At 40.5% G+C, this 12844-nt stretch overlaps 2 protein-coding genes across 2 annotated transcripts; one reads left to right on the top strand and one right to left on the bottom strand.

Moving 5' to 3' along the window:
- Positions 1-994: 994 nt before the first annotated feature.
- Positions 995-3567, top strand: LOC124465367. Its single transcript, XM_047017105.1, has 7 exons — positions 995-1184; positions 1474-1636; positions 1972-2114; positions 2187-2328; positions 2532-2599; positions 2834-2877; positions 3314-3567. The coding sequence occupies exons 1-7, from the start codon at positions 1020-1022 to the stop codon at positions 3375-3377; spliced, it is 789 nt and encodes a 262-aa protein (XP_046873061.1). The 5' UTR covers positions 995-1019; the 3' UTR covers positions 3378-3567.
- A 4552-nt stretch (positions 3568-8119) lies between these two features.
- LOC124465354 lies at positions 8120-11858 on the bottom strand. Its single transcript, XM_047017083.1, has 14 exons — positions 11567-11858; positions 11353-11470; positions 11098-11154; positions 10814-11027; positions 10515-10687; positions 10251-10352; positions 9925-10157; positions 9647-9825; positions 9472-9565; positions 9033-9380; positions 8793-8910; positions 8610-8701; positions 8354-8491; positions 8120-8185 (listed from the first exon to the last, which is right to left on the bottom strand). Exons 1-14 carry the CDS (start codon positions 11660-11662, stop codon positions 8120-8122), a joined length of 2028 nt encoding a protein of 675 aa, XP_046873039.1. The 5' UTR covers positions 11663-11858.
- Positions 11859-12844: the final 986 nt, after the last annotated feature.

Raw genomic sequence — 12844 nt, 5'->3', positions numbered from 1 at the left:
TACTACTTAACTGATCGGTGCTTTTACGTATCCTTTACCACCCGTATTTAACCGATCTTCCCATTTATAACCAAGAAAGGACTTAACAATAACCGAGAAAAGATAGAAGATGTCAACTATGTCATTCATAATGGAACGAGGCCTGGACAAGGAGAGCACGCGACCTGGCACGTGACCTGGCTGGTTTCCCTGGCTACAATCTACCGCGCAATTTTTACCTTCAGTGCGACTTCATCCCCTTCCTGGTAAGTAGCATATAAATGAACCTATTCGATTTCTCATGTGAAGTTTACGTTTGATGAAGTTGCTAGCCATAATTCCTCTGTTTATCAACAAAACATAGAAGCCCAACTGTATTGCAATTTTTGTAAATGTAAAAAAAAAAAAAAGAACGGCAGTATAAACATTTAAGAACAGGAGGCATATTAGCTAGCTATAGCTAGCATTGTACAGTGCATGCGTTGGCCAGCCTGTCAGATTTGAGCGGGCTTAGCTAGTAAATGTAGCTAGTGTCCGATTTTCTGCTTGCAGGACTCGAAATTTAGCAAGATGAGTACCAGTAGTAGTCTGTAATATCAGGCAGAATAGTTGACATAATTTCAGATGGGCTGGTTAGACTAAGAAAATCAATGTCTTCTATAACTACTTTTATATGCTCTTGTTCACTTCTTTTTTTAACCTTCTGTTGCAGCTCCATTAAACCCGTTTGCCCTTCTCCAAAACCCACCACCTGTTTGATACCAAACCAACCCAAAGGCTCTTTTAAGAACCACATCTTTCTTTCCTGCTCTATTGCTCTCTCTATCTCTCTCTCACACCATTTGCCCTTCTCCACAACCTACTACCTGTTTGTTATCGAAACCAACCCAAAGGCTCTTTTAAGAACCACATCTTTCTTTATTCTATTGCTCTATCTATCTCTCTCTCATTCTTATTCTCTCCTCTCTGACTGTCAGTTTTCAGCATTTTAAATGGCAGGAGGATCTATAAAAAAGAGCTGCCATTTTTGCAAAGCTTCAATGTTTTGTGCTCAAAAAATATGTGGAGGCTGTAAGCAGCCACAACCAACAAAAAAGATTTTGCAAAAAAGGCTTTCAAAATTTGATTCCCGAAGAGAAGTGTGGGCGGCTGGTGTGAAGATCAACCACAACGTTGCAGCCTTGCACAATGATGCCATTTTATTGGTAAGTTGGCTTTCTAAGAAGGTTCGAGATATTAATATTTGCTGTATTTCATGATATCTGTAGTTAAGTCTGGATGTACCTAACGAAAAAAATCCCTACTTAAAAAGTAGCTTAATGGTGAGATATTTCTATGTGCAGCGAATGTTAACCTACTGTAGATGACTGAAGCCCCACCCGCAATCTATGATTGATGAAAGTGAAGCAAAATCATCAAAAACAGACTGCTGGGAGACTCTGCTTTGTAATTTCCTCAAATGGTTCTCACAGTGTCATACTGTTGTCATTTCAGCTCGAGAAACTCCAGGCTGTAGGGTACAAACCCACTCTCCTGCTTGCCAAAGGCCACAAGAAGCCTTTTAAATGTGAAGCTTTAACCCCGCGTTCCATCCTGAATGAATGCTCAAAGGACTGCATGAGCAATATAAAGGAGGTTTATGCAGTCTTGTGTGAAGGTAAAACCTATTTTAATTAATCTAATAATCAGTGAACCAACAGCAGTTGATGTTGCATTGTTCCCCTGGTATCAGCAGGCCAGATATGACAAAGAAAAATCTAGACTATAAAAAGAAATGAACGTAAATTTGAACGCATCTCCCGATCCATTTAAATGTTTTGTGTAAAGCTCCCATGTGTGCTCGAGTATGTAAGTAAGTTTAGTTACATTTCACCTTGAAATAAGTACCAAAAAAAGCAGAGGTGAACAATTACAACTGCAGAGAGCTTATTTAACATAATTACTGGGTAATGTTTTCAGTGACTAAAACTAATGCTTGTTCTTTTTATACAGGGTGGACTGAGGATTCACAGGACACACAGAGTCCTCTGACCTCAGACCTCTGTGCAAATCCTGAACAGGGACCAGTTTTCACCCTGACACTGGTCCCTGTCAACCCCCAGGAGACGTCGACTAGCCTGACCGCCGCTCCCAGGGTCGAGACGTCGACTAGCCTGACCGCCGCTCCCAGGGTCGAGACGTCGACTAGCCTGACCGCCGCTCCCAGGGTCGAGACGTCGACTAGCCTGACCCCCTCTCCCAGGGTCGAGACGTCGACTAGCCTGACCCCCGCTCCCAGGGTCGAGACGTTGAAAAAAAAGAGGCAAAGAAAGCCAGACAGCCGGACTCAACAAAAGAAACAAAAGAAAGGTAGATTGACTGTACATTACATACTGTATAATCATATAGTGGGCAGTGACAAAGCATACCTGTATCTCTACATTTGCTTCATAGTTTCTGAGTAGACACTCACACACTCAATTCTAAAGTAAGCATTCATTTTCAGTGATGATTATTACCAACAACGTTTCTACTTTTCAAAATATTTGAACATATGTCTTTTATATTTTCAGAGTGCTTGTATCACACAAGCCTGAAGGTTTTCCCCATCAGGAGTGTGATCAAGGAGAGAGTCAGAAAGGTTGTATAGGCAAAAGAAAGACAAGGATATGAGGATTAGGAAAGCTGTATACAAAATTAACATCCAATTCTAGACTCTGAAAAGCACACATGGCTGTTTCACATTCAGTCATGAATAGCAAGTTTTAGATTCCTAGATAGAATGTATGAACTTTATGACAGTCACACACAGTACAAACATGAAACTCACACGAATATTCTTCAAATTAAATAAAGTATTTTTTCCTCCTCATAGGGCATATCGGAGATTTTTGTGGACTGGCAGCCTTGCCCAGTGTGGTATGTACTCATTTTAGATCATTCTTTGTATCATACGTGATGCTTGATCTAAGTCTTTAAGTAATGAGAAGTTTGGATCATTTTACTGACTCGGTTCTTTGAATCTCAACCCTGAGGACAGGGTTAAAAACCACTGTCTTAGTGCATCTAAACCAGCATAGATTACACATTAGTGTGGCAGATACAATTTTTTAAGAAACTACTGCATCATTTTGTGACACAGTTTGTATGATTTAAAATTGTCATTTATTATCACATGAGCATTTAATTATCTCGGCAAACAATTACACTGCACTGAACTGTAAGTAAAGTACAACAAATTTCACACAAAAAAAACTTGTGAACAAATATCTTTTTTTCTGTTTCTTCTTCTTAGCCTACACAGGTCACGTGAAAAATGACTTCAGCATATTTACATGTTTTACTTTATTTTCAGTGGAGAGGAGTGGCCCAAGTCCTGGCAACCAAAGGCGACCATACAACCTGTCACATCAATATAAATAAATAAAAATCCATTCTTTCTCCTTGTATTCATCTTAGCTACAATATGTTGAATAGGATTTGTGCAGGGTTGTTTTTTTTCAGTAGGTTTATTGGTGCCAACAAAGTCTTATCAGGAACAGGAGCCGAGTGCCCCAGCTGGGCGTAAAAAAGTTGGTCTTAACTCTTACTTCGGTCTTAGCTACGTCCGACTTTGTGATTTGAATTTATACCAAGTGCACCAAGCTTGAAAGACCAAGGTTGTAGCTACGTCTGGTCTTAAGATGCGCGTCCTTGTGAAAATGCGAAAGCGTCGATCGTTGCCAAGCAACACATTTAAGAGCCTATCAGAGCCAGTCTACGGGCTTATTAGACATTCTCTGAGCCTATCCGAAGCGCACTTTATAGCTAGCCTATCTCCCTTCTAAACAAGCCATGGATAAAGAAAAACTAAAGAAAAGGAAAATACATTTTACTGATAGAGAAATTAGAAAACATATAAAGTTTGTATACTGAGAACAGAAGCGTGTTCACGGTGAAATGTATAATAATATCAACACAAACAAACAGAAACACTCAGCTTGGAAATCGATCAACAATAAGTGGATTTCTGCTACCACGGACGACTCTTCTCGCCTTAACGCCCTTTCCATGTTGCCTATTAACAAGACGCGCTGCATGTGCGATCAAACTGTTAGCCCTAATTAGGCTACCATGGATTTTGGTCCGATTTTCCAACTTACGCCTGCTCCCCACTAGGCGTAAAATGTACACCCAGGTGCAGCACATAAAGGGCTTAAATCTAACTGGTGCACAAGTCGTAACTTTAAGTTTTGTCTTAACTTTCAGTTCTACGTCGGACGTAGCGTACGTCCAGGCGTACGCCTAGCTGGTGCACTCGGCTCTGATGATGACGTAAAATGATAAGCGTCGATACAAACAGGTGTGTTCGACATGGACTGCGTGACTTCATGCAGCGCCGCAGGTGGCTGCAGCCGGCTGTCTTGAATCTGAGAATGCCATTGGCTGCTTCAAGTCTGCGGCGCTGCATGATGCCAGTCCAAGTCGAACGCACCTAATGAATGGGAAGTTGCACACAAATGGGGAACCTTGAGTTAGCTGAAAGCTAATGATAGCTAACTGTCGTTCTTTAAACAAACGAGATTCCAAACAAAACGAAGTAATCGGATAGTTTCTAATAATATGTGTTTAATTATGCGAAATTACACATGATGACAAACCAAACTGGTTAAATATAGCTACGAACTAATCTTGCCATACAGTACACCATGATATGAGTAGGCCAAGCCTACACAAAAAAATAAAGTCATGAATGGGCCATGATGTTTGTTCATGTATCTTTGCGGTAAATTTGGACATTTGCTTAAAAAATGTAAAGTAAAGTAGGCCTAACTAGTAGCGAAGTTACTTTTCAAATGCAGAAACTAGTAAAGTAAAGTCGTTAGAATTTTCAGAAGTAACTTGTTACTTTTTCTGAGTAGCTATCCCAACATTGCACTCCACTTAACTAAAATGATTACCATAGTTAATTTACATGGACTACAAATATGGCGCATATAGCAGTAAAACACATTGGCGGGGTCCTGGGAAATGTAGTTTTATTTTCCTTTCTATTTAAAAACTCATTTTTGGAGAAGATCTTTGTCCTCAGTTACATTTAAATCACTCAATATGACAAATATACATTCATTGGTCTTTTATGAAAGACAAAATGTATCAGTACTCGAAAAGTCAACATTTGACTGTATTTATATTTACTTAACATTATTTTCATCATAATCTTCGAACATGGTTCCAGTATGATATAAAGGGGGTCAATATTGGTCTAAATACAAAATCGCAGGCTGATCCTAGCCTCAGCTAAAAAAATACGAATTGAATTGAATTTCAGGAAATTACCTTTTGTAGGTGGCGCTGTTGATCCCCTGTAGGGGCTAGAATTATGAAATTGAAAGACACTGTTTATCTAACCCCAGTTATTAACTGTACCAAGCCAGGACTATGTGCCATGAAAGGAACCTTAACCCTAATTACCCCAATTAGGGTTATAGGGCTTTAAAGGTGACCCTGACATGGGTTCAAAGGTCAATATATCAGATAAGGGTTGACAGGAATGTGTCAAACTTACATAAATGAACTTACAAGCTAAGACCTTTCCAAAAATGGGTTTGATTTCATTGTACGACAACATCTTTTTAAAATCCAAATCTGCCATTGCAGTGAGGCTTCTTTCCAAGTAGGCTATAGATTCAAGTACCATTCATAATCTAAATAGACTACATCAGTGGTCAAAGTCTAATTATATTTTGGTGGCACATAGTCCTGGTTTAGCACAAACAATATCAGGGTACAGACCCACTTGTGCATTTGTTTATCTCCAAACTTAAAAGATGATAATTAGCTCTGCATAAGACATGGTCTAAACAGACCGCACTGTCAAATTATAGTTAGGGGTTTGTTGTCCTTGGTGGTAGCGTACAGAATCAGAAGGGATTTTATTCGCCATGAATGTTTGCACAAACAAGGAATTTACTTTGGCAGGGAGGTGCATACATTAAACATATAGGACATGTTCATAATAGACTATAATTTAATGGAGGTGTTGAAGAGGTAATCAACAGCATTACATTCCATTGTTGGCAATGGAGTAGTATTCTAAATTAGATGGGACTGGACGCATCGAGGTATTACGGTGCGTGTCCACTACAGCGGAGCGGAGCGTCGGCTTCCAATCCATTTTCAATGAAACCGGGCGTTGACGCTGGTGTAGGGCATTGTGGGAGCGTGGAAGGAAAGTAAAGGTAACTCTATTTTGTAATGTTTGGTGAGTTTCGGCACTTTTCACTTAGAATTCGCCATGTTACAGAGCTATACAAGTCTTTGCGGACGGTCCGTACATTCTCACGTCTGCTCAAAAGTTTCTGTGACGGCCCGCACATTCTCACGTCAAGTAAATCTTTATTACAAAGTGTGCGTGAAAACCAGCGTACGCAAGCTTTTTGTGCGTATGCAACGTTTATACATGAAGCCCCGGGTTTCAAAGCTTTGTCTGGACCGCTGTTTTGTGTCCTCCTTTTCGACCTATTGTCCTCCTTTTGACTCCTCCTGCCCACCGTCGCAATTTACCCCTCGTGTCAACTATCAGATGCCAAAAGGAATAGAAAAACCTCCTTCAGATCTACGTGAAGTTCAGAACTCCACTTAGTCACTAAGAACAGCAACGATCGATATCATGCCTACTTGCCTCGGGGGGATGTCCCTGTAGGCTACTTGGTGTATGCCGCTCTGGATAAGAGCGTCCGCTAAATGACTACATGTATTGTAAATGTAGTCTATTCAAATTACAAATGTTGACTCACTAAAATGATAAATGTTACTGTCTTAAATTCATACTAATGCCCCCCCCCCATCCCAGTCAACAACTCATATAATTTCAAAAAGACTCCTTTATATGGCTGAAATATTATTGGATCCAATAATATTTAATAATTAATATTGGACACTGCTAATTGTGTACGTTTGCCCACTGACAAAGAAATTACCAGTCTGTAATTTTAACTGTAAGTTTATTTGAACAGAGATAGTTCTTCTAGGGGACAGTCCATCCACATTGTCTGCTACCACCGCCCCTCATCTTTTAGCAGCTTACATCTGAAGAGAATAGAGAATAGGACAGAGATAGATGGAGAAAGAGAGAGCGTTTGAGTGATTGTGGTTTATAAAGTTATTTTTCTGAAGCTAAATCATGCAGTACCAGGATTGAGAAATTCTGCATTAAATAATACCTTCTTTAGCCTCTTCCTCCTCACTCTCTTCATCGCTGCCCACCCTGTCACATTCCTCTTCCTCTCCCACATCGCCAAGTAGAAAGGCCTGTTGACCTACAGCTGCCTTGTAGTACTGGCGAACCAGCTGCAATCTTCCCTCCACTTCTGACAGTCTTAGTTGCAGTAGACAACGTAGTCCATTATTTTCCTCCCCTAACAATTTAAAATGTAACAAGACAATATGCAGAACCTCATTTAAGTGTCTATATGTATGTCAAATTTGCAGATTTTTTTCCTAAACTTAAATTGCTCAGTATTACCCTCCTCTGCAATCTTTGTACTGAGGACAGAGGACAGGTTTTTCAGCCAGGTGCAGTGTTGGGCCATCTCACAGACCAGGATCGTCCTCTCCTCTTGCAGGCGTGTGGTCAGCATATGTTGATCATGCATCCTCTTTTTTGTTGCAATGGACACTTGTGATTCTAAATAATTTAATAATATAATAAATAAGTACATCTGTTGTTTTGTAATTTCTGTAGACTGTAGAGATACAAGTAAAAAGTTGATACCTTGAGGGACACTTCTAAAAAGACACATACCATTGCAAAGCACCTCCCATGGCCATAGCAGTGACTCTGCACTCGATCCAGCCAGCGACCCCTCTAACACAGCCACATTGATGTTGACATCTTCAGGTACCATGCTATTGTATTTTGCGACCTGCTCAAAAAGCCGCCTTTTATCCTCTGCCAACCTAGAGCGTAAGCGATGACGAAGCTTGTTGCTGTCTGTAAAACATCAGAAGAGTTCAAACTGGTGTGAGAAAATTTTATCTTTATGAAATGATCTGTAATGTAATTGGATTATGTTCTTCATAATTCGTAGATTTTTATAGCTAAATCTAAGTCTTTTTAAAGAAAAGAATGCCCACACACCATTCTGACGGTAGAGACTTTGTTTTCTAGCATGCACACTCATTTGAAGCCCTTCAATGGACTGCTGCAGAGTCTGAAGGTCAGGGTTTGTGGTACTGGTTTGCTCTACAAAAAAATAAGTATGTGATGAAAAAGCATTCGGTGTATGTTGTCTATTATCACAGTAGTAATTTAGTTTGTTGTGAACTTTTATGTGTAGTTAACCGTGAACAGTCAGTAACAAAGTGTAGTGCTGCTGCCTAGAACACAAATTATCCCTAAAAAAGGGCTCACGGGAGGGGTGCCATCCTTACCGCTTACTGCCCAATCCTGAACATCAGCAACCCACTCCAGTGCCAACTGGTCGGAGCAATGTAGCTCCACCTTGAGCTCGGACAGTTTTGCTGCCTCAACCACAGCCCTTTGACAAGTCTGTTTTATAATAATAATAATAATTGAATATTAATATTCAACTGTGGGACCACCATATAGATTTCCCTACAGAAGTGGACACATACACAAAATACAATAAGACAGCTAACATGAATACCTTCACATATCTTGTGGAGAGGGCCTGGTGAAGAGTTTCACCCTTGTACCTGTTCCACACCATAGCATGGACCGTCAGCATGTCCACACGTGCTGTTGTAAGGAAAAGGATGTGGTTATCTGGCAAATGTAAGAGCAATCTAAGAAGAGAACAGATACCCAATTAGTCGTTAAAGTAGCCAACCTGATTTGGACATGTACTTGGTTGTCAGGGCACAACGGGAGAGGAAACTGTTGACTTGCTCAACTTCTTCACCGGCGGTTGTGCCTGCTCCGCTCTGGTTCCTTCCACTCCATTTGATCTGATAGGGGTAACAATGACAATGTTGGGGAACTAAATACTATGAACATTTACATTTTGGTTGAATGTGCTAAATCTAATTCCTTTATAATGTAATGTAGCAAAATGTTAACAGATACATACCTCACACTTTGTGGCATGGGCTCTCGCATGCATGATGCTGAGGAAGGGCTTCATATCAAGGAGCCCCTGGAGAGATGACACAACACCAGCCACCTTTTCTAGGTAGGGCCAGTATTTGCAAGCAACGTCCATTGCAAAGAACCTGATATTTTCGGTGGCATGTAGCTCTTTCTGTAGATACAGTGGGTATGCAAATATCTCCCCCCTGTACATGCTGAGGCCTTTCAGCAAATATCCGTGGCGACACACAGCCACCTCAACACCTTCCTCATCCAGCTTGTTGGCCCTCCTGGAAGTCTCCCTTGCGGCTGTCCACTGTGAGGTACCACATGTGCCCCTCCCTTGAGTCTGTGAAGACAATTCATCAATAAATAAATTCAATAACAATGAAATCTAAAACTTTGTATTAGCTTAACACTTGTGTGTGGTAAAAACGTACACTTTTTACAGCACTGTGGATGAGGTCAACAAAACATGCCACCTCTCTGTCCTTTGCAAGGAACAGCCCATCAAAAAATGCAGCTTCATCAGAGCTAGAGAAAAAACAATAATGTAAATTGCGTAAACCATTTGAGTTGTAATTGAAATGTATTTTAATTAGATACCAAACTCACCTTCCTGATCGCTGAAAGCGGTAAAGCTTACGGTTACCATCCACTGACACGGCAACTGTTTGTGGTGTGCAGGCTGGACAGGTGAATGGGGTCACACAGCAGAGCTGCTCTTTCTGAAAGGAACAGTACATAAACTCCAGAAAGCTCCGCTGCAGTGCATCCCCGTTGATTTGACCAGACTGAAATATAATAAATACATAAAATTACAGCAATTCACAACAAGAAAATACAAAAACCAAACATAAAATGGCTGATATGCTTTTCTCTTTTACACTTACTCTTCCAGCACGCTGTGTGCGATGTTCAAGCAATTTTGTGAAGGCCTGCCTGGACAAGCCTGGAGAGATCCCCTTCAGCTCCTGGAATGAGCTTAGGAGGTCAACAGAGTATAGGGTCTGTGAAAGTGTTGTAGCTGGCCAATAACCACTTTTGATCAGGTCCCTGACTTCTGGGGTCCACTTTTGCATACAGATATTGCACAAATACACAGGTTTGTGCAAGTCATAACGTCCTGGTGAAAAATTAGTAAATAATGTAAACATTCTATACTTTGTGTACATACACTAACTAAAGAATGTTAAATGAGGGGAATTTCTTGCTTTACCATTCATGGTAATGAGGATTACTGCTCTTCCAGCCAACACAGTGACGTTGGCGACCTCACAGGAACACAATTTAGGAGCACGCACTGTGGGTAAAATGCAAGCTGGAAAAAAATATGTTATAAACATGTATATTCAACTACTCATGCAGACGGAACACAGAAACATACTGTACCAGGACAAGTTAAGGACATTTGCTCTTCAACTGATAATCAAAAATAACCAATTCAAAATCTTAGTATTATAACAGGGTAAAAGAAGCGTACCTTGCTCTTGGGTGGTGTAGTGCCCAGCTTCACCAATAGCTAGATAGGTGGATGGAGGAATGGCTCTGAAGAATCCATCTACCACACTGTCTCTGTTGTGGAGTGGCCATCTTTTATGAATGTGGACATCACATGCCTCACACAGCCACTCCTCAGGAAGACAATCTCTGCACCTAAGAAAGGAAAACAAGGTTTATTAGCTAGCTATTTTAGTGTTTCAGTTGTCAGACTAAAATGGAGGTGCAAAATACTTTTTACTCCCAAACACATAGCTAGAAAATGCAAACAAGTGGTCCAACCGTATGACAGCAGTCTTCTGGCAGATGTAGCACAGTTCCTGGCCAACATCCTCTGAGTCCAGAAGACATTTCAGGTGAAATGGCCGAGCTTCTTCCCAATGCTCTTGTGCTGTCAGGTGACGTGAGGGCCAAGATGAAAAGGTTTGTGGGGACTCTGTTGGCATTGCAACTGGGCAAGACTTCAGAATTTCCGAAAGTTTCTCCATGTTTCGGTCTATAGAAGAAATGGTTTGAATTAGCCATGTTGGACAAATTAAGATTAGAATCTGTAGAGACAATATTACCAAATTCTTCTTGAGTTTGGAGCTCCGGAGAGGATTCCTCTGCACTGGAAGGAGTTCCTGTGAAACAAGACATGAGAGAATAAATAAAACAGATTTTAGATGTCAGATTTTTGTATTGTATTTAGACCGAATTTAGGTTCAGTGATTCTCAAAAGGTTACGCCACAGTGTCAGACTATTATATTTCTTAAGTGTGATAAATAGAGGTAAATTCAGACTTGCTCATGAAACATTTGTATGAATAAAGAACACCAACCAGTGGTTGAGCCCTGCCTTCGCCCACCACATCTTCCCCTAGGCTTGCCTCGTGGACCAACTACACATCCCCTTTTAATCGGTGGAGAAGCCTCTCCGGATGCTCCATCACTCCGTTTCTGTGAAAAATATAGTTTGACTGTGATCATTGAAATGCTACTGTATAATGGTACTTCATAGCAACTTAAATGTAGAATTATTGTAAAAGCACTAACCCTCACTTCACTTAAAAAATGTTTTTGCTTGATGGAGAGAGCAGTGAGTCTGCCCCCTTGGTTGAAATTATCTGATGGACGTTGGGACGCCATCATTGGACAGACAGACACAGAAAGAGAGAGATAGAGAGAGCAATAGAGCAGGAAAGAAAGATGTGGTTCTTAAAAGAGCCTTTGGGTTGGTTTGGTATCAAACAGGTGGTGGGTTTTGGAGAAGGGCAAATGGGTTTAATGGAGCTGCAACAGAAGGTTAAAAAAAGAAGTGAACAAGAGCATATAAAAGTAGTTATAGAAGACATAGATTTTCTTAGTCTAACCAGCCCATCTGAAATTATGTCAACTATTCTGCCTGATATTACAGACTACTGGTGCTCATCTTGCTAAATTTCGAGTCCTGCAAGCAGGAAATCACTAGATAGGCTACACTAGACACTAGATAGGCTACATTTACTAGCTAAGCCCGCTCAAATCTGGCAGGCTGGCCAACGCATGCACTGTACAATGCTAGCTATAGCTAGCTAATATGCCTCCTGTTCTTAAATGTTTATACTGCCGTTCTTTTTTTTTTTTTACATTTACAAAAATTGCAATACAGTTGGGCTTCTATGTTTTGTTGATAAACAGAGGAATTATGGCTAGCAACTTCATCAAACGTAAACTTCACATGAGAAATCGAATAGGTTCATTTATATGCTACTTACCAGGAAGGGGATGAAGTCGCACTGAAGGTAAAAATTGCGCGGTAGATTGTAGCCAGGGAAACCAGCCAGGTCACGTGCCAGGTCGCGTGCTCTCCTTGTCCAGGCCTCGTTCCATTATGAATGACATAGTTGACATCTTCTATCTTTTCTCGGTTATTGTTAAGTCCTTTCTTGGTTATAAATGGGAAGATCGGTTAAATACGGGTGGTAAAGGATACGTAAAAGCACCGATCAGTTAAGTAGTAGGCTTTAATAGGTAAGGCTAGCATGTTATTATAATAAATGGAGCCTAATATTTTTTTGGTATTTTTTTTGTAATAGGCCTACTTGTATTTTTATAGGCCTACTGTAAATTAGGGCAACTTTATATGTTTGTGCATATTTTATTTTCAAAGCATTGCTAGTCTATGTACCTTTAGGCCTACTATAGTTAGATCTCATATAGCCTATACATTTTTAAGATTCCTATGTTGAATGTATGCACCTTCGTGCCTAAGCGAATTCCTTGTCTGTGCAACTTTCATGGCGATTAAAACCCTTTCTCCTTTCTGATTCTGATTCCTGATTCAAGTAAGGT

This window comes from Hypomesus transpacificus, unplaced genomic scaffold (genome assembly GCF_021917145.1).
Source record: "Hypomesus transpacificus isolate Combined female unplaced genomic scaffold, fHypTra1 scaffold_48, whole genome shotgun sequence".
NCBI classification, from domain to species: Eukaryota; Metazoa; Chordata; class Actinopteri; order Osmeriformes; family Osmeridae; genus Hypomesus; species Hypomesus transpacificus.
This window is presented reverse-complemented; position numbering and strand designations above follow the sequence as displayed.

Coding starts and splice junctions, on each gene's coding strand:
- LOC124465367 (XM_047017105.1), top strand. CDS start 1,020: ATGTTTTGTGCTCAAAAAATATGTGGAGGCTGTAAGCAGCCACAACCA. Junction 1,185..1,473: donor ACAATGATGCCATTTTATTG/GTAAGTTGGCTT, acceptor TTGTCATTTCAG/CTCGAGAAACTCCAGGCTGT. Junction 2,878..3,313: donor TGGCAGCCTTGCCCAGTGTG/GTATGTACTCAT, acceptor CTTTATTTTCAG/TGGAGAGGAGTGGCCCAAGT.
- LOC124465354 (XM_047017083.1), bottom strand. CDS start 11,662: ATGATGGCGTCCCAACGTCCATCAGATAATTTCAACCAAGGGGGCAGA. Junction 10,158..10,250: donor AATCCTCATTACCATGAATG/GTAAAGCAAGAA, acceptor ATTTTTCACCAG/GACGTTATGACTTGCACAAA. Junction 8,702..8,792: donor CAAGTACATGTCCAAATCAG/GTTGGCTACTTT, acceptor TCCTTACAACAG/CACGTGTGGACATGCTGACG.